Source organism: Desmodus rotundus, chromosome 4, assembly GCF_022682495.2.
Source record: "Desmodus rotundus isolate HL8 chromosome 4, HLdesRot8A.1, whole genome shotgun sequence".
NCBI lineage: Eukaryota > Metazoa > Chordata > Mammalia > Chiroptera > Phyllostomidae > Desmodus > Desmodus rotundus.
The window spans coordinates 30623812-30639114 of NC_071390.1; the positions used below are offsets into that span (position 1 = coordinate 30623812).

The 15303-nt window shown below is 44.1% G+C and overlaps 1 protein-coding gene and 1 pseudogene across 3 annotated transcripts in view; one reads left to right on the forward strand and one right to left on the reverse strand.

The window, feature by feature from the left end:
* Positions 1 to 3634: 3634 nt before the first annotated feature.
* LOC112307361 (peroxiredoxin-1 pseudogene) lies at positions 3635 to 10602 on the reverse strand (annotated as a pseudogene).
* Positions 10296 to 15303, forward strand: part of LIPA (lipase A, lysosomal acid type) — a 30664-nt gene continuing 25656 nt past the window's right edge. The window contains exons 1-5 of one of the 3 annotated variants that reach the window (XM_053923155.2): positions 10309 to 10449; positions 10564 to 10720; positions 12563 to 12634; positions 13549 to 13660; positions 14619 to 14736. In XM_053923155.2, coding sequence (XP_053779130.1) covers positions 13550 to 13660; positions 14619 to 14736 — 229 coding nt within the window. In that variant the 5' untranslated portion in view covers positions 10309 to 10449; positions 10564 to 10720; positions 12563 to 12634; position 13549. Of the gene's footprint in view, positions 10450 to 10563; positions 10721 to 10741; positions 10863 to 12562; positions 12635 to 13548; positions 13661 to 14618; positions 14737 to 15303 lie in introns of those variants that run through there. The other 2 variants (XM_024563471.4, XM_053923156.2) reach the window with 2 other exon arrangements.

The following is a 15303-nucleotide window of genomic DNA, read 5'->3' on the forward strand; positions in this document are numbered from 1 at the left end:
GCAACTATGGGCTGGGGGGTCTGGTGTGGGGCTGGGATGCCTTCCTCATAAGATATCCCTCCCAAATTTTTATCCACCACATGTGGATAAAAACCCAGCCCTGGTCCCATCCCGTGGACCAGTCCATTCCATGTCTGTGCCCTTCCTACCAGTCTGGATGGATGTGGTTTCGTTAATTCTGTAGCTGTCAGACTTCATTCAACTCGATTTCTGTCAGTTCTGAGTGATGATTGTTCTATAATTTAGTTGTAAGTTTAATGTGGTTGTGTGAGGAGGCGAGCCATGTTTACCTATGCTGCCATTTTGACCAGAAATTTTAACATTTCTTCTAATACTGGTTTGGTGGTGATGAATTCCTTTGGGTTTTTCTTGTCTGGGAAGCTCTTTATCTGCCCTTTAATTCTAAATGGTAGCCTTACTGGATAGAGAAACTTTGGTTGTGGGTCCTGGCTTTTCATCACTTTGAATATTTTGCATCAGTCCCTTCTGACCTGTAAAGTTTCTGTTTAGAAATCAGCTGACAGTCTCATGAGAGGTAACTAACTGCTTTTCTCTTTCTGCCTTTAAGATTCTCTTTTTGTCTTTAACCTTTGGCATTTTAATTTTGACGTGTCTTGGTGTGGGCCTCTTTGGGTTCATCTTGTTTGGGACTCTGTGCTTCCTGGACTTGTATGTCTCTTTCCTTCACCAGGTTAGGGAAATTTTTAGTCATTATTTCTTCAGATAGGTTTTCAATCCTTGCTCTCTCTCTTCCTTCTAGTATGACACAAATGTTGCTATACTTCATGTTGTCTCAGAAGTCCCTTACACAATACTCATTTTTTAAAATTCTTTTTACCTTTTGCTCTTTCATTGGGTGTTTTTTACTACCTTGTCTCTCATATTACTAATTTGATCCTCTGCTTCACATAATTGGCTGTTGATTTCATCTAATGTATTCTTTACTTCAGTTATTGTATTCTTCATTTCTGACTATTTAAAAAAATTTATATCTCTCTGTTGAGGCTCTCACTGAGTTAATCTATTCTTCCCCTAAGTCCATTGAACATCTTTACAACTGGTGTTTTCAGCTCTGTATGGTAGATTGTTTGCCTCCATTTCATTTAGGTTTTTTTTCTGGAGTTTTCTCCTGTTCTTTCATTTGGAACATGTTTCTTTGTCTCCCTACTTTGGCTGTTTTTGTTTCTATATAATAGGTAGAATTACTACATCTCCTACTCTTGGCAGAGTGTCCTTATGTAGTAGGCATCCTGTGCAACCTAGTGGTGCAGCCTCCCAGTTCGCCTGAGCCAGATGCTCCAGGGGTGTCCCTTGTGTGGGTTGTGGGTGCTCTCTTGTTGTAGTTGACCCTTGATTGCTGTTGGCATGTCAGTGGGTGAATGTGACTTTCATGCTGACTGGTTATGAGGACTGACCATGACTCTAGCTGACAGCTGCTTTGTGGCAGCTGACCCAATAGAATGTAATTTGCTTTAGTAGGGCCTGGCGCCTGCCAAATTCACTGTTTCGGTGTGTCAATTGTGGAGTTAATTGGATGGTGCTCTGTTGTGATCTGAAGTTGGCCACCAGATGTGTTGGTTCTGGGGCCAACTTCACTTGGGAAAGGCTCCAGTATAGGCCAAGATCATTTGCTGCCTATGCCTTGCCTGGAGCCACTTTCCAGGAGCTACAAAGCAATCTGTGGTTGGCATTTGCCTTTGCTGGATTAGAGGCACCTTGGAAGGTCGATGTTGAGAACCAAGTCCAGCTGCCACCAGTGCCAAGCTTGGGACCACTTAGCAAGAGACACAGGGAATACTGAGTTCAGCTGCTGCTTATTTTGTGCTTGTGGACATTTGGGTTTGTAGATATTTTAGAAAAGTCCAAAGCATAGACTGAGATGCTGTTTGTGTGGAAGAGCCACTGATAGAGGTTCCAGTTGGATATGTGAGTTGGTGGGGTGGGGTCTTAAGGAACCACCAGGGTTGGGCAAAGGTGTTAGCCAGGTTAATGGAGATGCAGATTTGATGCTTGACTGTGCCTGCTGGCTTTGGAAGGAGGTCATGGAGACACAATAGTGCCTGCCAGCACTCTTGCCCAGCCTGCCAAGCTGTGTGGGGGAAGGGCTCAACCAAGAACAATGGCATTTTCTAGTACTTCATTCTCAGCACTCGCCCTGAAGCTAGACAATTCAATTCCTTCCTCTATGTCCCTTGTACTCTCTGAGTTCCTGATCACTAGAGCTTAGGATAGGTATTTGTGAGTGTATTTGCGAGGTATTTGTATTTGCTTAGTGTATCTTTATTTTTTCTCTGCTGTTGTGTTCTGATTCCACTAGAAAGCCCAGTTCACCAGGTGAACTTTGAACTGGCTTTCTTTTGAGGTACATTGGACCAGCTTCTCAGCAGCTCTCCCCAAGTGTAAACTGACCTTGCTTGGCACACCTTGACTCCGAGCGCGGCAGGAGGCCCAGCGTGCTGCGGCCTCTGGCCACCCCAGCCGAGGACAGGCACGTGTTGGCGACAGTCTCCTCTGGTGCACTGGCGAGAGGGACGCAGGTATGGAGAAGCTGGCCCGGCACGTCCTGACTGGGGAAGCGACGGCGGAGAAGGTCACTGGTGAGACTCAACAGAACTCCCCCATCCTCCAGAGACTGTCCCGCAGAGCAGGGGATCATTTCCCCCCCCCCCCCCCCCCCGCCGCACCCCTGGGATCGTTCCCACTCAGTGAAACGTTTGCAGTGACGAGGGAAAGACTCTGGTGGAGGAGAGGCTTTGCAGGTCTAGAGACTCACGGCTGCGGGAGAGAGAAGGGGCTGGAGACAAATTCCACCAGCTAGCGTCTGCTGTGCAAACTGTCGGCGGAAGTAAATTGTCCGTCAGGCCTTAAAGGAGGAAAACCTGCTCTTGGACGCCGGCGTGAACGTCGGACTTGGGGTTCTGCAACAAACCCACCTTTCCCAACAAGCCGGCTACCCCCTGTGGCGGGCCGTCCCCGCCCCCACGCTGCCCTGGAACTCCCCAGGGTCGAAGCAGGACCCACTGGGTGTGTGGGGCCTGGAAGTTGTTCTGTATACACTTGTCCACAGAGTCTTGCCTTAAAAAAAAAAAAGATTGTATTTATTTCATTTTTAGAGAGAGGTGAAAGGAAAGAGAAAGAGGGAGAGAAACATTGATCACACCTGCCCCAGCCAGGGACCAAACCCTGCAACCCCGAGACCTTCTGCTTTGCAGGATGACGCCCAACCAACCGATCCACACCAGTCAGGGCCAAGTTCTTGCCTTCTGATGGACAGACCTTCAGGGAGCTGTAGGAGCAGCCTGCTAGATTTACTTAGACTCACAGGCAACATCTATGAGTCTCCTCTCTCTCACAATGCTTCTTTATTTATTTTCTCAGTTCACGTTTAATAGAAACTACACAAAATAAAAGGTGATGCCCCACTACTATACACATCAGTTGGCCTGCTCCATAAGTTCAGGCCATTTCCTCCAGAAAAGGAAAGGCTGGCCTCCCCAAACCCTGCGGAAAGGCCCGTCCTGTCCCACATCTGGCCGAAATCTGCGATCTTGCGTTTTAAGCACGACGATAGGAAAAGAGAGGTTTCGTTCCCAAGGCTGTCCACTACCGCCACGACCCTATAAGGGCCCTGTGCTCACTTCTGCTTGGAGAAATATTCTTTGCTTTTCTGGACACCAGGCTTGGTGGTATCACTGCCAGGTTTCCAGCCAGCTGGGCACACTTCCCCGTATTTGTCAGTGAACTGGAAAGCCTGAACTAGTCTCAGAGTCTCATCCACAGCGTGGCCATCAGGAAGGTCATTTACGGTGATCTGGCGAAGGATACCGTTTTCATCAATGATGAAAGGGCACCAGAATGGGATGCCTTCATCAGCCTTTAAGACCCCATAGTCCTGAGCAATGGCTTGCTTGGGTTCTGACACCAAGGGGATGTTCACGGGCCCCAGTCCTCCTTGTTTCCTGGGTGTGTTGGTCCATGCCAGGTGACAGAAGTGAGAATCCACGGAAGCGCCAATCACTTGGCAGTTGAGTTTCTTCAATTCTTCCGCCCTATCACTGAAAGCAACCATCTCCGTGGGGCACACAAAGGTAAAGGCAAGAGGGCAAAAGAAGAACACCACATATTTTCCTCTGTAGTCAGAGAGGCTGATACCTTTGAACTGACCATCTGGCATAACAGCTGTGGCTTTGAAGTTGGGGGCAGGGTGCCCGTTAGCATTACCTGAAGATGTCTTGCTATCAGTGGCTCCGAGACACAAATATCAACCAAAAGAAGCAGGTCAGGAAGAAGACTTACGAAGCCTGTCATGTTAAAACCTATCCCTTGCACATAACAAGTGCTCCACAGATATTCCATTAATTCAATGAACATTATTTAAAATGTAAAAGAAAAATAAAGTAATACAAGTCCTTAAGAACAAGAGTATTCTTTCTGTAGCTCTTGGTTCATGTAGTATGTTTACTGGTTTCACATGCTGTTAGCACTTCTTTAAACTAATCTATGCTTCTCAAGCAACTGTAGTTAATCATAACTTTCTGTGTATATTTGTTTATTGCCTTTGCATGATATGTTTGGCAGAGTTAGAAGACAGGGGTCGTTTCTGCCATGGTAAACAGAAAGAATCTCAGAGAACAAGTTGTTTTCCTGAACTTGAAACCAACCAAAGATCCAAACATAAGGAACTTGTTATCTCTAATTATTTGCTAGCAATCCACCAAGAGCTTTGGGATAGTTTTTCACAAAATGGAATATTTGTAGATAAAGTTCAATACCTATGATATAACCAATAACAATAAAATTGTGAGACTATTTTGGTACATCTTAAATTGAAACCATGATTCCTGGATGTAAAAAGCTTAATGACTTTTTGTGATAGTTTGAGAGTTTAGAAGTGGCAAACCCATGGTGAGTGCCTCAATGTAGGAGGATGGGTTGGAGAAAGGGAGAAATTGGATTAGGAAATTAAACTTTCCAAGAAAAGATGCATTCCTAAACCAGTGCTTCTAAACAAGCTTGTCACATGCAAGATGACCAGGTCTGTGGGGTTAAAGAAGAAATTGGGCTCCGTTTCAGTACTCACACCACAATTAAGATAGTGAACATATTTACGCCCTCCAAAACTTTCTTCATGTTACTTTGTGATCTGTCCTTCTCCTGCCACTCCTTCCCCCCCAAAATGATCTCTCCAAGCAACCACTAATCTTTCTTCTGTCAACATGGGTTGACTTAGATTTTCTAGAATTTTCTCTAAGTGAGATAATACAGTATAGATTTTTTGTCTGTTTTATTTGTCTCAGCATAATTATTTTGAGTCATACATGTTGCTGTGTGTGCCAATAGTTCGTTATTTTTGCCCTGGCCAGGCCAGGTGGCTCCACTGGCTGGAGAATTGTCTCATACACAGAAAGATTGTGGGTTTGATTCCTGGTCAGGACTCATACTTAGGTTGTGGGTTCTATACCTGATCAGGGCGCATACCGGAGGCAACTGATTGATGTTTCTCTCTTACACTGACACGTGTGTGTGTCTCTCTCACTCCCTTCCTCTTCTCCCTAAAATCAATAAACATACCCTCAAGTGAGGATTAAAAGATAGTTTGTTATTTTTTATTGCTGAGTAATATTCCATTGTATGAATATATCACAACTTGTTTACCCATTTACCTGTTGATGGGCATATGTGTGGCCTCCAGTTTTTGCTTGTTACAAATAAAACTACAAAGATCATTTGTGTACAAGTAATTTTTATTTCTGTTGGGAAATTTTCATTTCCAGATAGGAGTAGAATAGCTAGTCATATAGGAGACATATTTATTACCTTTCAAATTGTTTTCTAAAGTGGCTGTACCACTTTACATTCCCATTACTAATGTGTGAGATTTCTAGTTACTTTGCATGCTTTTCAACACTTTTTAATTTTAGCCATTCTCATGGGTAGAATAGTGGTATCTTATTGTGGCTCTAATTCGCATTTCCTTGGTGACTAATAATGCGAGTGTATGTTCACGTGTTTATTTGCCATCTGTATATCCACTAGGGTGATGTGTTCACTCTTTCACCCATTTTTGATTGGGCTTTTAGTCTTCTTGTTAAATTGTAAGGAGAACAGCTTATCCTTTTTATAAAGTTTTTAAAAGCTGCTTTATTGAGATATAATTCCCATGCCATACAATTCACCCATTTACAGTGTGTAATTAAATGACTTTCAGTCTATTCAGAGCTGTATAGCCTTCACCACCATTGTTTTTAGAAGACTTTCCTACCTGAAAGAAGGAACCCCACACCCTGCAGCCATCAACCCGCATTCTTCCCATCCCCCGCCACCGTCCCTAGGCAACCACTGATCTACTTTCTGTTTCTATAAATTGGCCTATTCTGGACATTTCATGTAAATGGAGTGTTTTGTTTTGTGTTTTTGTGACTGGCTTTTTTTCACTTAGCATGTTTGCAAGCTTCATCCATGTTGCAGTATGTATCAGTACTGCAAATTATGCAATAATATTCCATTGTATGGATACATCACGTTTTATTTATCCATTCCTCAGTTGGTGGACATGTCTCTACCCTTTGGCTATTATGACCAACGCTTTATGGACATTCATGGGCAAATTTTTACGCGGACATAAATTCTCAGTACCCTTGGGTAGATCCACAGGAGGAAAATTGCTGAGCCATATGGCCACTCTGTTTCGCCTCCGGAGGAACTGCAGATTGTTTTCCGAAGCGCCTGTGCCGTTTCACGTTTCCACTAGCTGTACGTGGGGTCCCGGTTTCTCCACATCTTTCCCAGCACTTGCTATTATATGTCTTTGATTACAGTCATCCCAGTGGATATGAAGTGACATCTCACTGTGGTTATAAAGTGTCTTTCGAAGAACAAAAGTTTTTAATTTGAAAAAAAATCCAATTTGTTGATTTTTTTTCCTTTCGTGGGTTGTCTTTTCTATACTGCATTTTAAAAATCATTGGCAAGCCTGTGCTTTTCTCTCCCTGCCCCCTCCCCCGGCCCCCAAATTCTGTAGTTTTAAATCTCAAATGTATGTCTATGGTCCATTTTGAGTTAACTATGTATAAGATGTGAGGTAAGGCTATCCAATTTTCCCAGCAACCGATATTAAAATATTATTCTTTCACCACAGAATTGTCTTGGCACCCTGATAAAAAATAATTTGAAGGTCTGTTTCGGGACTCTTCTATTTAAATATCCTTACTCCAGGACTAATTTTGTCCCAGCATCGCGGGGATATCCTTTTGACTCTTATCTAGTGCCTTTATAGTACAAGATTTTCCCATTCTGGCCAGATGGAACCTGAAAACTATTCCCAATCCTGTGTGAACTTGGGGCAGGGGTTCCCGTTTGTTTCTTTTAGGTGGTTCTTTTCCTGATCTTCTGTAGTTTCTTCACATGCAACAAGGAATTGGTACTCAGCCCAAGACTTGAAGGGAACCCTTTGAAGACCTCCAGATCACGCAGGCTCATGCTCCTCTCCCTCTCTCCCCCTCCCTCTCCCTTCCTCCTCCTCTTCTCCCCTCCCTCCTCTCTGCACCAGTCTCCACTCCGTACTCTGCCCTGAAAACACTACTGTCTTAGCCTTCCTGAATTCTCATGTGTCTTCTTCATTCAGAGAAACCACTGGATTTTGCCTAGGTTCCCTTCTCACTCAACTATAGCCTGGAAATTCTCTCCTTTCTGTTATTTTGGGAAATTGCAGGGCTCATTTCATTCATTTGTTTTCCTTTGCTCAGGGATGGCTCTCCTTTCTGTTTCCCAATGTTTTATACCTAATGTTTTTACCCCTAGTTGTTTAAGGCAGGAGAGTAAATCTGGTCATTGTCCCTTCATCTGGGCTGGAAGCAGAACTGTTACTGGTACTGTTGTTTCAGTCTCCAATCCACTGGTCTGGCGTATAAAGCGCCCTTCCCAAACTCTCTCTCTTTCTCTCATACACATCTGTACAAAACACCTTGTACCCCTGTCTTCTGTAAAGCTTTCTCTTTATAACAAAATTATGCATCGCCCACCAGTCATTGTGGATTACAATGGCTCAAAGCAGGAAAAGGGGAAATCCTCCCTTACCTGGGTGAAGAAACTCCTTGGTTGCATTTTTGTTTGTTCGTTCATTCATTCATTCATTTGTAGATGACACACTGGATTTAATTTGCCTCACTTGCATTTCGGGTTGAATCATTTTTTTACCTTTGTACCTTTATATTACACCTTTGATTTGGGGCAATAAATTTAACCTTTCTAAGTCTCTCCTGTGAAAGGAGGTTGCAGAGGTAGTTCTGAGGATTGACACTGTGTGAAGGGCTTCGCCCAACATCTCACATTCAGAAATGTTGCTAATCTGACGCTCATTTCTCAGTGTTTACCTCACTCAAGCCATCATCGTTACTGGCTCAAACTAATCATTTTCCCTTTCTCAAGTTTTTTTTCCCTCTTAACTTGGTGTCAAGTGTAATACTCTCAGTTCTCCTCCAACCTCACTGTCTTCTCAGGTTTTTTATCTTCTGAATCTCTATCTGCCTTCTTTGGTATTATTGCTTACTGCACAGGAGGTCTCATCAGGCCTCATGCCTTAAATACTGTCTCTAAGCTGATAATTCCCAAATTATATCTGTAGACTGGAATTTGGCTTTGAACACTAGGCCTATATATATTTATCCTAGTGCTGATCTTTGCCATTTTGTCTCCAGATTCATTCCCCGTCCTTCCTCTGCTCTACTTTGCATTATGGAGGGGTCTCACCCCTGCAGGCTGCATTTCTTAGGCTCCTTTGTCAGCCCGCTTCAGGCTGCATTTGACCCACAGGAAGGACTTGTGGGAGATTGGAGTACAGAGGAAGGAAAAACCACAGGTATTTTTGGTATTTTTAACTCCCATCTTTTATCCTTGGCCAGTGTCTCTGGCAGAGGCTGCTACTCAACATTATAACCTGTGGTCTCTGTTGGCATTATCTTCCCCCCAGCAGTGCCTCTCAGCCCTTCCTGTTGTTGCTAATCTCTATGGGGCCTACCTAAACTCTGATGGGCTTCCCAGCAATTCCACTACCTCCGTAACAGTTTCCCCTGTTTGGGATACCTGGAATGGTTCTGTTTCCTGATGGGGCTTTAGCCGATAGAGTTCTGGAAGAGGCGTTAAGGTTCTCTAACAGGCAAGAGTGTTTAGTAAAATGGCAACCCCATTTTACCAAACCCATTAGCGCCGCCCTTGACACCGCTTTCCCTCTCATACCTGTATCCAACCACCAGCCAATCCTGTTGGCCCGACCTTTTGAACACACCTAGAGTGGAGTATTTTTCTCCATATCTACTGCTCTCACCACCCTGGTCCAAGCCATCATTAACCCTCACTTGATTATTGCAGTGGCCTTCTAACCGGTCTCCCTGATTCCATAGTTTGCTGTAGCAGTTAGTGATCTTTCTAAACTGGAAACCAGATTGTGTTGCCTTTCTATTGAAAAACTTCCACCGGCTTCTCATCTTGTTCAGAAGAAAAAGCAGAAGGGTGGTTGATGGAAGAGGATATGGGGGGATAACTGGTAATGGAAAAATAATACAATAATGGATGGAGAGTAGAAAAATAAATAAATAAACAAACAAATAACAAACAGAGCATAGTCTTTACCATAGACCCTCAAAGTAGCCAACTACTTCTAGGACTTCATTTTCTACCACTCTCAGCATGTACATTCTGTTCCAGTGACACTTCATTGCTCTTGCCAGAACCAACTAGGAATATTACTGCCTCGGGGCCTTTGCACGTGCTATTTTTCAGAATTTTTTTTCTCTGTATCAATATGGCTGTCAATCACCTTTCTGTTTGTGTTTAGATGTCACTTCATCAGTCCTTTTCTGATTACCTTACATGCAACATTGCATCCTCCCTCATTACCCCTTTACTCCTTTTTGTTGTTCTTCATAGTGCTTTCTGCTAGTTTGTATCATACAGTTATTTATTCATGGTATGCTTCTTCTCATTAGAATGTAAGCAGGAGGACAGGAATCTTGTTTTGTTGGCTGCTATATCCCTAGTGTCTCAATAATGCTTGGCATATACGTAATTTGAAGCAGAGGGTGTCGGCCCTGCTGGAGGAGCTCTAGGTGCAGAGCCAAGAGACCAGCGGTTAGCTGCCCGGCGTTGGAGCGGCGATCTGCCGCGGGCTGGGAGGGGCGCCCAGGCTGCTGGACCTCTCGGGGCCGCCCAAGGCGCATGCTCCGCGGGGCCCAGGGCCGCCTCGGGAACCGCCACTTTCAGCCCAGGGTGGAGTTGTTGCTGCACGTCCCGGCGGCCGGCCATTCTGATTGGCGGCGCTTGTAGGCTGAGCGGGGTGCGGACGCCCTCCCCGGGGTCGAATTGTCTCCGCCCTCTCCAGGGCCACTCTAGGAGTCCCAGCCCCTGCGAGCCGGCACTGCGGCTTTGGACAGCGTCCGGGGAGGGCGGCTCCAGGTGAGTGCCTGCCCCAGCTGCTCCGCCAAGTGCAGTGCGGCAGTTCGGGTCCAGCTCTGCGGGCTCCGAGGGGGGTGTAGGCAGGCCCGCGACACACTCTGTGCTTCGCCCTAGGCACCCTGCTCGAGCACCTTGCGGGTGGCCCAGCCACATCCCAGTGACCCAGGAGTCGGAAGCTCTCCGAAGTTGTCCGCTTCTCCCCGGGTGCCCTCCGATTCCCAGACCGGAGCGGTCGCCGCTCCGTGAAGCTGCCCAGAGCCTTTCGACTGCGGTGACCGCTAGGATTCTTGATTCCCTGCTCCCCTCCTTCCTCTTCGGCCTCTACTCCCGTTAGCTCCTTCAGGCAGCACGCCCGGCCTTCCTAACTAGTGAGCTCTCGACCTGGTCGAGAGTGAACTTTGGCATTGGTCCTGGTGAGAATTCCAACTATTTGACCAGTTGGCGCTTTGCGTTCAGTACTTCACTTGGTTGAACCGCAGTTTCCTGGAAAAAGTATTTAAGGGTGCTGCATAGAGTGATGGAGGAGTAATTAAAATAGTAGGTCCTAAGCGCTGCCTGTGGGACCTGGCACATAGCAAGAGCTTAAGTGGTAGTCGATATTGTTATTGTTGTTGTTGCTGCTGCTGCTGTTATTATTAAGCTATATGACAAACTGCTTTGGGGCTTTTCTTCAGCCACTGAACTGTTGGGCGGTTCCTGTTCCATACTGCAAAATCTGTGCTGTGCATCTAATATGTGAGTGGCACTTGGATAGGTCCTAGGAAGTCAAAGTAGAATGAGACACCCACTCTGCCCTTGAGCTTGAGTGAAATGAGGGCAGATAAACACTTAATTGGGTTGTTACAATACAGAAAGAAATGAGTGAAAGTGGTTAAGGGAACCCAGAAAAGCCCCTGGAATCCAGCCTGAAAGGGCTTTTCCTCCATTTACACCTGTCGATCTTCGTCCTTACGGTAATCACTTGGCTAGTAGGTTGAGAAACTTGGTTAGTGTTGTGTGGGAAGGAAACGTTAGCTAGGCGATATGTCCTGGAGTCGTGTTGGCTGTTACCGTGGAGAGAGTCCCCTGTGGACAGCTGGGCCAGGTGCTGTAGGACAGGTGCTGAATGGAAAGCGGCTACTGCCGGATGCCTTATTGTTTTAAATTGTGCTTATAACCTGCCATTTTTCCTTTTCAATCGACTTAATCCCTAGTAATAGCGGATTTTTGAGAGGTTATATTTAAAATAAAAGGTAGCCCAGGATGGTACAGCCCTTCTAACCGCCATAAAGAAATACAAACTTTTGCGTAAATGCAAGTGCGCTCGCTTTGCCAGTACAGACCCCAAGATCACGTCCCCCCATCTACAAGTTTGGGGTTCACCACCGCTTGGAGAAATAAGTGCAGCACCAGCGGGAACTGCATCAGTGAAGGTGTCAGTTCACTTTTGCATCTTCCTGAGAACCAGTTTTTTAAGATTTGTGGAATACAGGCATACCTTGGAGATATTTTGGGTTTGGTTCCAGATGAATAAATAAATAAAGCTCTGTTGCCATCCTCGCTGTATTGGGAAGGTCTGGAACGAAACCCTCCCTATCACTGAGGTATGCCTGTACTCAGTTTAAGCATAGTCTTTTAAAAACAGCAGTATTGTATTATTGACATTCAATAACAAGACATATTTTAAATGTACACTTTTATAAGCTTTGAAATATGTACACAGCCATGAAACCATCAGTAAATTCACTACAATAAACCTGTGCATCACTCCCTACTCCCACCCCCAAAGCTTTCTCGTGCATAGTCCTTTGTAACTCCTTCCTCCCATTTCTTTTCTCCTCTGGCCGCCATTGATCAGCTTTCTATCAAAATCGATTAGGTTGCATTTTCTAGAGTTTTATAGAAGTGGAATCATATGTAGGTTTTTTTGGGGGGGTCTGGCTTCTCTCACTCACCATAATTATTTTGAGATTCATCCATGTTATTACATTCATTCCTTTGTATTGCTTAGTAGTATGTATATACCATAATATGCTTATCAGTTCACTCATTTGGAGCATTTGGGTTTTTCCAGCTTTGGGCTGTTATACACAACCTGTTATAAACATTTAAAATATATATTTATTGATTCCAGAGAGAGAGAGAGAGAAACATCGATTGGTTGCCTCCTGCATGCGTCCCAGCCAGGACTGAACCCTCAACCTAGGTATGTGCCTGATCAGGAATCAAACCCGTTGCCTTTCGGCCTTTCTGTGTATGGAAGGATGCATCGAGCTCTGAGCCGCACCGGCTGGACTGTGATAAACATTTTTGTCCAAATCTTTGTATGGACATACACACATGGACCTTTTAAGTGATTATATTTACTTAAAACAATGCAGGAGGCCCAGGCTGTCGTCCCAGCCTTGTGTCTAACCATATGGGTGTCCTTGGGAGAGTGGCTTTGCTGTGCCTGTAACATCTACCCCCAGTTCTTGGCCATGCTGTGATTCCGTGCCGCCACTGCCAGATACTGGATGCTCTTTGTTAGTGGTTGGAGGGTCCCAGAAGGAGAGGGGGGTGTTCTTCTCTCCCTCTGTTTCTCTGGCAGGCTCTTTTCTTTCATTTCACTTTTTCCCTTTGGGTGACGAATTTGAATCCTCACAAATAGTTTGGAGCAAGAATGGAAGTGAGTAGGTAGTGGGGACCAAAGCTAATACTAGCCAAACTTAAAAGTGTTGAAATCACAATTAGAGAGAAAAAGGTGGGAGGTTAACAGGCTTGGGACTTTTGAGGACCTTCCTTTTTCTCAGCCTGGTTTCTTCTACGGTAAGTCCAGCCTTCTGCTATTGCTCCAGTAATAATTTATTTAACCTCATGATGAAGCAGTGAGTCGGTGTGCTGGGCTCCAACTGTCACGTATTAACTGGGGACAGCTGGTGTGGGGGGGACTTCTAAAAAAGAGAATTCTTCCTTTTTTTGCTTCCAGATGTGGCTGGAGTCATTTGTTTCATATTTGCCTTTCAGCTAAGGTTTACTTGCCCTGAACCTGGTTCCGAACTCTTTATGGGAACATTAATCTACCAACGTAATTATGTGCAGCGAAATTGGGACAAATAACAATGGATTTGTTTTATACAGAATGAAAATGTGGCTCTTGGGTTTGGTGCTCTGTCTGGCCCTCGGGACCCTGCATTCCCAGACACCCAGAGGGAAGATGACACCTTTGGATCCTGAAATAAATATGAATGTGGTAGGTTTCTCAAAGTCACCTGCTTCTCAGATGCATGTGACAAGTGTTCAATATGTTCTTAAATTCACGTATGTGGGTTACATGGAGCCACACACTCTGATCTCTTGATATCTCATAGCGCTTTTCAGGTTCTCTGAAGCCTGGATTCAGTTTGCTAGACTCTCCTCACAGGTGGTGTGTATTTCACAGGTTGCATCTTACTGTTAAAACCTCGGACTTCTTACCTAGCAATAAATGATATTTGCATAGATTTGTTTAATTCTTAAGTCTCACTAAATCTGTTTAAAGAAAAATAAAAAAGTGTCAAAACTTTGCAAGAACATTACTACCGAGTGCTGGTTTCCAGTACATTGAGCAAAGATCGTGATTAGCAATGTCCAGGAAGCACAGTTCAATACAAAAATGAAAAGATCTGAAAAAAACATTTTGTTAGAACAAAGAAACAAAAATAATCCCTTGAGTAATTAAAATATTTCAAAGTTTTTAATCCTAAATAAACCATGAGGTCTGGAAATACCTCATTTAGGTGCAAAGTACTAGGGAAATAGAGATTACTTAAAGACCAGGATGGGGCCTCTTAAAATAAGAACTGTGATAGATCACAGTATTACCTGGCATGCTCAGAAAAGAACGAGAGTGTTTCTTTGTGCCTGGGAGCCAGGATGGACACAAAGAGGCCCACGGCTATGGGAAAATGAGTCGCGGTTAGTATAGAACGAGCTGGGATGGGGAAAGGGAGGTTTAACTAAACACTTGTGAGCAGAAGGCGGGGATAAAACACGGGAGGACCTCCTCTGGCGATGGGGTGCTACTAGACTCAGCTACTAAAATTTCAATTTCTTAAGTGAAGCCTGGAGAATGTCATTGACATTGTGTCTTCTCCTTTGCTGTAAATATGGGAGATTTTGTCAGATTCTGTCCATAGAACTTCCACTATAATTATGTGTTTTCTCCACAGAGTGAGATTATCTCTCACTGGGGGTTTCCTAGTGAGGAACACCTCGTGGAGACGGAAGATGGATACATTCTTTGCCTCAACCGAATTCCTCATGGGAAGAAGAACCATTCGGACAAGGGTAAGGCTGTTTTCTGTGTCCAGTTTTTATATCAGCAACTAGATTAAGGAATTTCTAGAAAGATTACTTGAAATTGTTAAATATCAGAATAAGGATCTGATTCTTATTTAATCCTCTCCAGATATTGCTTACTCTTTAACATTTTCTTTCTCTAGAAACTTTCCTTAATAAATAAAGGTTGAGATTGAGGTAATTTTCTTTAATTAGATTTTTATATGAGCAGAAGGGCCGCCTTTGTCTCAATTCCTTCCCAAATTAGTAGTCAAAGCAAAGTTAAAAACCTTGTGTTAATGATCATTATCTGTTTTTTCTTCATATTTGACTTATCTATTTCCTCTCCCATCAATTCTAACTATAATAAGGCTCTTGAAGCTTTTTAATAAGGCTTAAAATGGCCCTTGCTCTTTTTGAAATTTAATTTCTAATTCTTAAGATTTTTATGATTTATAGATACACACTATTAAGCTTCCCTTTTATAAGCATGTTACAAAAATGAATAGTGAGCTATAGAGAGGGCTTCTATATGTAATATCTGCTCAAACACATAAAACATATACAAGGTCTGTC